The 12,103-nt window shown below is 37.6% G+C and overlaps 1 protein-coding gene across 4 annotated transcripts in view; it reads right to left on the bottom strand.

Moving 5' to 3' along the window:
• Nucleotides 1–12,103, bottom strand: part of DNAH6 (dynein axonemal heavy chain 6) — a 257,423-nt gene that overhangs the window by 33,083 nt on the left and 212,237 nt on the right. For all 4 annotated transcript variants that reach the window (XM_001916886.5, XM_070236219.1, XM_070236220.1 and 1 more), the window contains exons 64-65: nucleotides 11,625–11,815; nucleotides 3,497–3,657 (exon numbers count right to left, since the gene is read on the bottom strand). In XM_001916886.5, coding sequence (XP_001916921.3) covers nucleotides 3,497–3,657; nucleotides 11,625–11,815 — 352 coding nt within the window. The remainder of the gene's footprint in view (nucleotides 1–3,496; nucleotides 3,658–11,624; nucleotides 11,816–12,103) is intronic.

Below are 12,103 nucleotides of genomic sequence, written 5' to 3' on the forward strand. Positions count from 1 at the left end.
GTATATGTTCTAAAATGGAGGTGGGAGAATCTTTACAGAAACTCTTCACACAGGAGAGTTTGGCAATCTAAACGCTGGCACATTTGAGGAAAGAAATTAGGGACATGTTAATTTTCAATCTTGATGGAGACATTAAGGGCCTTCCCTCAGAAATGGAGAAAATTTTCAATAGAAAAAGAGGACAGTTACTGCTAGTGCATTTATGCTCATGAAGTTTTTTTTTTTTTTTAACCATTCTATTTAAGGCAGATTGCATGAAAATGGTCAGAAAGCCCATGGAGAAGGAAGGGATTTCTCCCCTCTGCAGAGAAGTTGTAAAGGTGACCAAGGGAGCAAGGATATGGAGAGACCTCACACGTAGCATCAAGAAATTAAGTTATTACACTTAGTTTCTGAGCTGTGGACGGAGAACCTAAGGAAGAGCGAGCTCATTCTAGGTTCAAAAAGTCAAAGCAAAGTTGGAAGAATCATTGTTTCCATCACAGGAAGACACAGACATCATTCAAGGGTGACTTTTTTGGTGCTGGTTTTTAAGTACATATTATGGTGTTGCTCCAATATGCTGGGCTTGCTCCCTCCCTGTGGTTGCTTCTGCTTGGAATGCTCTTCCTTTAGATTCCCTCACTTTCTTCAAGTCTTGGTCACATGTCACCTTCTCCAGGAGGTCTACCCTTCCTCCCTACCCCCATTCCATCCTGACCTTTCTGATCCTCCTTACTCTCCTTTTAATTTTTTCCAAAGTACCGACCACATTCTATCATACCGTATAAATTACTTATTATATGGGTTATTTATTGTCTGTCTCCCTCACTAGAATGTAAGCTCTATGTGAGTAGATATCTATGGTTCTTTTGTTCACCGAGATACCCTAAGCATCTAGAACAGTGCATGGTACAAGGTAGGTTCTCAAATATTTGTTGAATGAATGACTGAATTAAAGCTGAACTTATGCTGAATTTATGCTTCTTGGTTTATTAATCTAAATTTACGGGCTACATTAAAAAGCCCAAGTTAAAAGTTCTAGTACAATTCTAGAGCAACACTAAAATTGCTGCATGGTAAAAACTATTAGGTACAGAAGTCAAACGTCAACCAAAGTCTTAGGGCTAATGATTTCACTAATCAAAAAACTAAAGAATGAAAAAGGCCAGGTTTAGAGAAGCATTTTTTTTCATACTTTTCATCTTATAATTGCAAAAGCATCAACAATCTTAACCTTCACAGACATCATAGAAATTTAGAGCTGGAATGGAGTCTTAGAAATCAGCTTAGTATGAGACTTCTAGCAGTGATGCTATGCAGTCATTTTTATAGCTGGGGAAACAGGCCCAGCGAGGAGATGAAATATGCACAGTCAGGAAGTGGTGGGGGCAGAACTCTACTCGGGTCTTAGAATTTCGAGTGGAGAGTTTTTGCTGCTTCTTTCCTTTCTTTTTTTTCATTCACTTTCTTCTTTCAGCTTATTACCTGAATGTATTTTATACTGGTTCAAGTTAAATATCAAAACTCAAATGGTTAAGTTAATAAATGATCGAAACAAGGGCCAGAAGCTTTAGTGAGCCACAAGCACTTAAAATCCACCAGTGACTTCACCTGCCTTCCACAGCCCATCCAGCCTCCTTGGAGAATTGGCTGAAACCAGCAAACAGCCATTGATGATTAGGTGTTTTTCTTTTTTGCAGTTAGTGATTATAGCTTTTAGCTGTTTAACCCACGCATTCTTAACTGTGCTGTTTAGGCAATATGCTATCTGACTCCCACTACGTTCCTATAGATAAGGGTCTCCCTGGAGCCTGGGTCACCATGGTAATGACTGCTTTTCAGGAATCAGAACCCCTTTGTACAGTTCATGCTGGTTGAGAACACCAACCTATCAACTGGGCCTGAGCAGATGCCCGATAAGTGACCTTTTGACATCAAGAGGCTAAAAACTCTTCATCATGCTAACGCTGCCATTTTGTGAACATGTGTCCTATGAAGAGGCGTGAAGTCTGACTATGCTTGTGCAGATCACCAATTACCTCACCTCTCCTCACCTCCAATCATCTCTCTCCATACTGCAGACCACCTTGCCCCCTACCCCATAAATGTCCCTGAGTCCCCATTTTCAGGGAAGCAGATTTGAGACTCGTTCTCTCCTTTCCTCACTTGGCTGCCTTGTGACTCAAACCCTCTCTCTGCTGCAATCTCATCGTTTTGGTGATTGGTTTTTTGGGCGACTGGCAAAAATGAACTGGGTTCCGTAACATGACAAATTCTCTTGTCGTGGTCATTGTGAAGCTGAACGACGTCTCCATATTCTGAAGTCTCATGTAGTACCACTGCAGCAAATTGCTTTTTAGAGCCTTCTTTAGCAGTTAAAAAAAAAATTATAATCCTAATTATCAGGGACGCCTGGACAGTAGTGAAGACTTTCTTGTCATTTTTCTTTAATTATTTAAATGGAATAAGTCACAGGCCCAGCCAGAAGCAGGCTGTTTCTTGTTTGCACTGCGAAAGAGCGGAAAGGGTGGAGATTCTGGATTGTAGATGCTAATGACTCTTTATCCTTGTTGGAAGCAGCCGGCAGAAGGCAGGGGCGTGTGTGTGGGTGAGGGGAACGTGGGGGTGACCAGCAAGTGAGGGGTTTTTAGGCGAAGGCTGTAAGCCCAGGCTTTGGCTTGGTAACCAATGTCAGCTGGCCACTCTGTAAAAGAGCAGCTCTTCACCTTAATAGGCAGCAGTAAATAAAGTCACTTGCAAGACAAGCTGCATAGCTCTCACCTGCCCAGAAAGCTTTCCGTGGTCAGGGCACAAAGGAAGATCCCAGAGAAAGGGCTCTGGATGTCCTAGGTTGATGGTTCTCCCCAGTGGCCTCCTGGCAGAGTGGTGAAGTGGGGCCCAGGCTGTTTATTACCAATAATACAGTTCCTAAGGTTTCAATTCGTTTTATACTAACATTTAAAAATGAGTCGATTCTAACTCCACTTCTCTCTCTACACCCATTAGTTAGTGGTAGCAACTTTGAATAATGCTGGGCACACTCCTGGAGTATGTGTGGCTGTGAGGCACATGTGAAGGTTGGTTGTCATGTGGGTTACAGAGGATAAAAAGTGGTAAAACACTACTCTAGGGAATTGATGGTAAATTGGACTTTGTTCCTTAACTTCTCTCATTCTACAGTGAAATATTTAATTTGCTTTCTTTGTCCTAAGTCCCTTTTTTGATGTCTTTTTATCATGCCTATGTGTAATCTAGTTTGAATTCAAATGGCTCCCATAGAAGGCAACAGGAAATAGAAATGACCCAGTGGATCACACCCTCAACTTGCAGTCTGAAGACCTGTTTTCGAATCTGGGTTGTATAACTTAACTAAACCTCTCTAGGTCTCACGTTTCTCCTCTTTAATATAGGGAAACACAATGTCTGCAATAAAGAATTATTGTAAGGATTGGATTCAACAAGAAAGGCCACATAAAAATGTTGTTATTATGCAAATGCTATGTGTTCAACATACTTAGATCTGTGAAGGTTTTAATTAGCTCTTCCATTGCCAACATCCAAGAAACAGCAAGATGACAGTTTTGCAGAAATACCCAGTTTCCTGATTTCATTGCATCTTTGATCATTTTTTCAGCAATGGGTCCTTGTCCTTGCCCCAGTGAAATTGATTGCACGCTGAATTGAATAACAACAAAAAATGCTGTTTTATGTTATTTTTAAGCAATGCAATTATTTAGAAATTTAAAGATAGTAGACTCTTGCCTAGATTCTGTACACATTTCAAATCCTCATTCTGATAGAAGTGCAAATATTTTTTTCTTATTTTTTTGTTTATAAGGACATTTTTACTATAACATACATACAGAAAAGTACAAAAAATATACAGCTCTGTGAATTATCACAAATGAACACCTGTGGTTGAGAAGAGAACTTTGCTAACGCCCTAGAGACATCTCTCCTGTGCCCTTTTCCACTCCAATCATTTTCCCTTCCTCCTTCCTAAAGGTACCCATTATGCTGACTCCAACACTGTAGATCAGCTTTTAAAAACTTTCAAAAAATTGAAATCCTATATATATATATATATATATATATATATATATAAAAGTACACAAATCATTAGTGTATGGCTTAATGGATCCTCCCAAAGTGAATGTACACATGTACCACCACACCAGACAAAAAAAAGAACATTACCAGCATCCTCCCAATCAGTGTCCTTTCTCATTCTCAAAGGCAACAACTATTTTGAATTCTAACACCATAGATTAATTTTGCTTGTTTATGAATTTTATATAAATGGAATCATATATATATTTTTTGTATTTTGTCTGTTTCAATCAACATTTTCTTTAGATTAATTCATATAATCATGTGTCACTGTAGTTCATTCATTTTCATTGCTGTATAATATTCTGCAGTATGATTATGCTGCAATTTATTAATCCATTCTGCTCTTGAAGGACATTTGGCTTATTTCCAGTTCTTGGCTATTACATACAATTCTCACACATATCTTTTGGTATACACGTGCACTCCATTTTGTTGTGTATCTTCCAAGGAATGGAACTGCTATTTGACAATGTGTAATTTTTTTATAAAATCGAACTGTTTTCCAAAGTGATGCCACCATTCCTCACTTCTCCCAGTAGTAGATGAGAGTACTTGTTTTTCAGTACCCTTGCTAACACCTGGTGGATGTATAATGGCATCTCACTGAGGTTTTAAATTGTGTCCCCTTTTCATAGGTTTATTTACTGGCCATTTGGCTATTTCCTTTTATATCTCTCCTCCCTCCCTTTTTTTCTTTCTATTGGGTCACCCGTTCTTTCCTCATTTCTTTCTAACAGTTCTTTATATTGGATATAAACCCTTTGTTATCTTTTTACTCTCTCTATAGTCTTGCCTTTTCCAGAATATCAAATAATTGGAATCATACAGTATGTAGCCTTTTCATATTGCCTTCTTTCACTTAGTAATAGACATTTAAGGTTTATCCATGTCTTTTCATGGCCTGATAGCTCATTTCTTTTTAGTGCTGAAGAATATTCCATTGTTTGGATATGTCACACTTTGGACTGAAGGACATCTTGGTTGCAATTTGGCAATTATGAATAAAGCTTCTATAAACATTCGTGTGCACTTTTTTGTAGGACATAAGTTTTCAACTCCTTAGTAAGTTACAAGGAGTGTGATTGCTGGATTGTATGGTAAGGTAAGAGTACGTTTAGTTTTGTAAGAAAACACCAAACTATTTTCCAAAGTCCCTGTACCATTTTGCATTCCCACCAGCAATGAATGAGAGTTCCTGTTGCTAGTATGCATTAATACAATCTGTTTGTATGTCCAGTAACCTTGATAAATCCATTTTTAAAATTTTAAGATACCTTTATCAGAGTAAAAGAATGTCCTATTCTGGTTTTCTCTTTCTAAGAAATGATTTCCAGATTCTTAGTTTACTAGGATTTTTTCCCCCATGATTGCATGTTGAGTTTTAACAAATACTTTTTCTCTATCTATTGAAATAATAGTTTTCTTCTTTATTTAAAGGATTTTTCTTGCTTATTCTTTTAATGTGGTGAATTACATTAATTTATTTTCAATATTTTAACCATCTTGGCATTCCTGGAGTAAACCCAGGATTGTGGGAAGGTTTTTTAATAATGAATTTAATTTAAAAATTATTGGACTATTTAGATATTCTAATTATCCTTACCAATATTTTTAAGTTGTGTTTTTTGAGGAATTTTTATATTTCATTAAAATTTTCAAATTCATTAGCAAAGTTTAAAAAAAATATATGCCATGAGCATTCTACTGTCTGCTGAGCTGTAGTGATGGTCGCTTATTTGTTCATGACACAAGTGTTTGCATCTGTCTCAGCAGTTTCAACAGGGATTCATGTTTTATTAAACTGTTCAAAAAACCCACTTCTGGTCTTTTGAATCTTGTCTACTGAATGTATATTTTCTATGTCATTAATTTCTGCTCTTAGCTTATTATTTTTCCCGTCTCGTAGAGTTTAATCATTCAATTTTAGATTGCCTTGTGTCTAATAGATGCATTTAAGCCTATGCATTTCCCTCTAATCCTGGCTTTAGGTGCATCTCACAAGTTTTGATATGTTACATTTTCACCATTATTCTGCTTCATATATTTTTAAATTTCCATTTCAATTTTTTCTTTGTCTGAAAATGGCTTAATCTCAGTTTCATTTTTAAAAGAATTTTGACAGGAGTAAAATTCTACGTAGACAGTAATTTGTCTTCAGTACTTTGAATATGCATCTTCTGGCTTTCATTGTTTCTGCGGAGAAATCAGTCAGCAGCATACTTGTATCTTTGAAGGTAATCTGTTTTTAATATTCTCTTTGTCTTTGTTTTTTCTGCAATTTACTGTAATGGGTCTAGGCAGAATTTTTTGGGTTTAGTATGCTTGGTATTTTGTAAGGTTTGTTTAATCTGTGGATTGAAGTCTTTTGTCAGTTTTGGGAAATTCTCAGCCATTGTTTATTGAAATATTACTCTGCGCTCTCTTCTCTGAGACTCAAATTACACCTTATAAGATCTTGTTACTCTCTCTGGCTCTTACTCTCTTGTCTGTCTTTTCTCTTGTTTAGTCTCTGCATACTTTTCACGTATGAAATTGATGTATTGAATTCTTAATTTCAGTTATATGCTTCAATGCTAGAATTTTATTTTTAAATAATTCCACTCCTCTGCCAGTTTTCTCAATCTTTCATTTCTATGAATATTTTAATGTTGTTATTTTAAAATCAATCTCATGTGTCCATTATGAGGATACCGTGTTCTCTGTTCCTACTGTGTATTGGTTTTCTTGTTTTTTAAACATTTATTTTTCTTACTAGTCTTATGCCTTTTGATGAATCTCTTTAGAGTGGCAGCCCAAAGTAAGAGGGGTTTAACAGCTTCCTCCACTGTTCAGTTGGCTCTGGGCTCCAGTTTTGTCCCTTTAATCAATCAAAAGTTCTGCTCATCCTCTCAGTCTCTCTGCTTCCTCATCTGAGGCCTCTCCCTGAGTGCAAGGCGCAGTGTTCTGGTGTTCTTCTCTCCCTTTTTTTTTTATTTCCAAGGCAGATTAGCCCTGAGCTAATATCCACCGCCAATCCTCCTCTTTTTGCTGAGGAAGATTGGCCCTGAGCTAACATCTGTGCCAATCTTCCTCTATTTTTTGTATGTGGGATGCTACCACAGCATCCCACTTGATAAGCGGTGTGTAGGTCCGTGCCCAGGATCTGAACCAGTGAACCCTGGGCCACTGAAGTGGAGCGTGCAAACTTAACCACTGCACCACCGGGCTGGCCCTCTTCTTCTCTTGCATATTCTCCACTACTTTATTCATTCTTCAAATGTCTAGAGTTTCTAGTTGTTCTTAGTCTGAGTTCTTAGTCTGATATTTCTGGAACCAGAAGTCCTTGAATATGCAAACATTTATTGCTAAGTGCCTGGTTACTGCATCCCACTGGTTTTTGATATGTAATTTTTTTTTCCTCATCTACTTCCACTTATTGGAAAATTTCTATTATGATTTCCCTTTAACAGACAAGTTGTTCAGAAGGGCATTTTTTTTGTTTTCCAAATATTAAAAAAATTAACTTTTAAGATTGATTCCTAAGATTTACTGTGGTCAGAGAATAAGTTTTTCTTCTTTTTGAAATATGTGCCTTTATTAGCACATGGTTAATTCTTATAAATGTTCCATGTGTACTTGAAAATCTTACATTTTTCCTGTTTGTTGAGTGTAAAGATCAAAGTTGTTAATTTCACTATTAACTTCATTGTCTGAATATTTTATATGCTTACCAATTTTGCAACTTTTCTGGGATTCATAATAGTTTCTATTAGAGATGTGTTGAAAATTTCCACATTAATATTGATTTATCAATTTCTCTGTGTATCAATTTCTCCAGTTTTTGCTTTATGTATTTCAAGCTTTGTTGGTTGTGTACAATTTTATAATTGGTGTTTCTTGTTTGTGGGTTTTTCTGTATATCATATAGTTTCTCTATTCACCTGTAATATATTTTTTTTCCTCAAACTCTGTTTTGTGATATGCATTGGAACTGTTAACAGCTTTTTATGGGGTTACTATTTGCTTACTTTTTTTTTTTTGAGGAAGATTCATCCTAAGCTAACATCTGCTGTCAAACCTCCTCTTTTTGCTGAGGAAGACTGGCTCTGAGCTAACATCCTTGCTCATCTTCCTCTACTTTATATGTGGGACACCTACCACAGCATGGCTTGACAACCAGTGCCATGTCCGTACCCAGGATCCAAACCAGTGAACCCTGGGCTGCCAAAGCAGAACTTGTGAACTTAACCGCTGTGCCAGTGGGCCGGCCCCTGCATACTTTCTAATATCGTTTGCATCTCTTTTTTTGTAACTTCTTGTGCTGTTTTTGTATTGTATATGCATTTTCTAAGTAGCATATAGCTGAATGTTGTTTTTAAAATCCAATTTGAGACGGGGCTGGCCCTGTGGCCGAGTGCTTAAGTTTGCGTGCTCTGATTTGGCGGCCCAGGGTTTCTCTGGTTCAGATCCTGGGCATGGACATGGCACTGCTCATCAGGCCATGTTGAGGCTGCGTCCCACATGCCACAACTAGAAGGACCCACAACTAAAATATACAACTATGTACTGGGGGGATTTGGGGATAAAAAGCAGGAAAAAAAAAAAGAAGATTGGCAACAGTTGTTAGCTCAGGTGCCAATCTTTAAAAACAAACAAACAAACAAAATCCAATTTGAGGGCCAGCCTCGGTGGCCTAGTGGTTAATTCAGTATACTCTACTTCAGTGGCCTGGGTTCAATTCCTGGGTATGGCCCTACACTGCTCTTTTAGCAGCCATGCTGTGCTGGTGGCCCGCATACTAAAAAATAGAGCAAGTTGGCATGGATGTTAGCTCAAGGAGAATCCTCCTCAGCAAAAGAAAAAAAAATCCAATTTGATCATCTTTATTTTTTCACAAGTGAGATATTTACAATTATTTAGGTATTTGGATTAATTTCTACTCTTTGGTTTGACTTTTTGGTTTACTGTGTTTTATCTTTGAATTTCTTTATTTTTCTTCTTCTTTCCTATCTAATGTTGAATTAGAATATTGCACTACATATTCTATTATCCCTCTGCTGGTTTGGAAGCTATAGATTATACATTATTATAGTCTTTTCTCTTAAAATTTCAAATATCCATTCAACCAAAACTTTTCCTAAGGCAATACAGAGTTATTCTGTACTTGCTTTTTCCTCCTGAATACAATAAGAATTTAGGACACATTAACTACCTATTAACATACTTCCCCATTTTCTGATTGTTATTTTGAATTCTTTTATCTTTAATAATTACTATGAAATATTTAAGATATACAAAAGTCATAACGTTAATATGATGGGTATCCACATACCCACAATGCAGCTTTAAGAAATAATACGTTAGCTACATGATCTGAGCCTGCGGCCTGCCCCTCCCAGTTCAGGTCTCTCTCATTACCCAACCTTCGCTTCCCAAGGTCACTGCTATCCTGGATTTGGTATAATTTTCCTACCTTTCTTTACAGTGTTATTGCAAAAATATGAATTCCTGAACAATTTATAATATATATGTTTAAAAATTTTACACAGTTTCTCATACTTCTCCAATATTATGTAGTTTTTCTGCAACTTAATTTTTTTGCTTGATGTCAGTTTGTGTGATTCATCCGTATTGATGTACATAGTTCTAGTTTATTCACTTTCAAGGCTGTAGTGTATTGTATTCAGTTTTGTGACTATACCACAATTTATATAATCATTTTTCTAGATGGACATTTTGGTTGTTTCCAGTTTTTTTTTGTTATTACAAACAACTTTTCTGCAAGTGTTTTTGAACATGCTCCTTGCACACGTGAGCCTGATGTTGTTCTAGGACGCTGGTCCAGTAGTGAATTGCTGGGATACAGGGGCTGCCATCTTCAGCTTTAGTATACTGCCAACCGCTCTTCAAAGTGATTTTAACCAACTTTTCACCCCCACTTGCAATTTGAATGTTTCCATAGCTCTGTATCTTTGCCACCATCTTGCCAGTTGGATGAGTATGAAATGATATCTATTTCCTTATGGTTTTAATTTGTTGTTTGCTAATTACTACTGAGGTTGGACATCTTTTCATATGCTTATCAGGCATTTAGGTTTCCTTTTCTGAGAATTTCCTGTTCATGTTTTTTGTCTTTATTCCCTTTGGATTGTTTTCTTTTTCTTTTTAATTCACAGGAGCTCTTAAAAGTTGTATATACTAATTCTTTGTTAGGATTTTAGAACCAAAGGCAAATGTGTAGGGCCGTTTGATGGCTAATTTTATGTGTCAACTTGACTGGGTCACATGGTGCCCTGACATTTGGCTGAACATTATTCTGGGTGAGTGTGTGGGGGTATTTCCAGATGAGATTAACATTTGAATGGGTAGACCAGGTAGATTGCTCGCCTTCATGTGGATGGGCCATGATCAGTTGAAGACTTGAATAGAACAAAAGGCTGAGTAGGAGGGAGCTTGTCCTGCCTGACTGCTTGAGCTGGGACACCGATCTTTTCTGCCTTTGATTTCAGACTGAAACATTGGCTCTTGGTGGGCCTTGAGCCTGCTCGCTTTCAGACTGAAACTTATACCATAAGTTCTCCTGGTTTTGAAGCCTGGAGACTTGGACTGGGACTGCACATCGGCTCTCCTGGGTTTCCAGCTTGCCGACTGCAGATTTTGGAACTTCTCAGCCTCCATAATCATGTAAGCCAATTTCTTATATATAGGATATTATACTATATACACACCATATATATATATATATATATATATATATATATATATATATATATATAATCTCCTATTGCTTCTGTTTCTCTGGAGAAGTCGGACTAATATAGACTACAATCTCCAAATGAACATATGGGGTCCATCATCTTGTAACCCCCAGTCCAGGAAACAGGCCAGACCAGCCACTCCATGCAGGGGCCTGTCGGGGCTGGAGATGACCTTGTAGATATGAAACCCCTCCTCTCTCCTGCCGCCCTGTGGTCTTGTGCACTTTCCTACCCATCTGGACACCATCTTGGGGAGGATTAGGGGAAGAAGGAGAAGTCAGGAAGACTGAGTTTTTATGAGAAAGAAACTAAACCAGCCTACGCTGTAGACCTTTCAATGAGAAGAAAATATAACAATGCAAACGTGCAAGTTTAAACTCCCCCCTGGCCCCTGTCACCCAGCAGAGCAGAGGCTCATGAGAAAGATGAGATTAATAATACAACATGGAGAGCTAAAGAATTTTTTGCACATTTGCCTAGGGAATAAACCACAATCCTTTTACTGTTACATTAAAATAATGTCTTAAATAAATGTTTTAATTACTATTCCACTAGATTATTATACTTTAACATTTAAAAAAGTCTTCCCTTTGCTCAACTGAAGTTTACATCTGCTTTTATGATTTTTGATCCCATTTTAAGAACATACATGGCTAAATATTAATGTATCTTCATTTATTTAGTAAGGGTACCTGAATTTAGGAATTCACGCTCCACAGAGGAAAGAAAAAGGGCAAATTTTAACAAGGAGATGATCATATGAATTATTTAAAGTGCACAATGTGCCCTCACCGTTCGGAGTACCCGCTGTCGCGGGCAAACCTCTGGAACGCGCCCATAGGATCGGAGCCTGTGCTTAAGATAAACACCAGGGGAGTGTTGTATGACATGTCTTGATACAGAGTAGGCAGGTCCACAGGTGGTGTCTCTATAAAGCTTTTTCCAAGATTTTCTATCACAAAGTCTGTAAGAGCAAACACGACCTGAAAGTTGAAAAGAAAAACATTAAAAAAAGTAATATGTTGGATTAAGCCCCCTCATAATTTTCCCTTATTCTCCCCTGCATCTTCTCAGAGGGCGCTGCCCTGTCCTGCACTCACTGGCTCTTGATTAGGCATATTTCTTCCTATAGGACAACTTGGTGGATTTGTATATGACATAACTGCTCACAGCCATGGTTCTCATGACTTCACTGAGCAAGATGAACTATGGGATGAGAAGAAAGTCCCTCATCATTCCATCCGTCTATAAACCTGTTGTTTCCCCATCCT

Source organism: Equus caballus, chromosome 15 (genome assembly GCF_041296265.1).
Source record: "Equus caballus isolate H_3958 breed thoroughbred chromosome 15, TB-T2T, whole genome shotgun sequence".
Taxonomy (NCBI): Eukaryota; Metazoa; Chordata; class Mammalia; order Perissodactyla; family Equidae; genus Equus; species Equus caballus.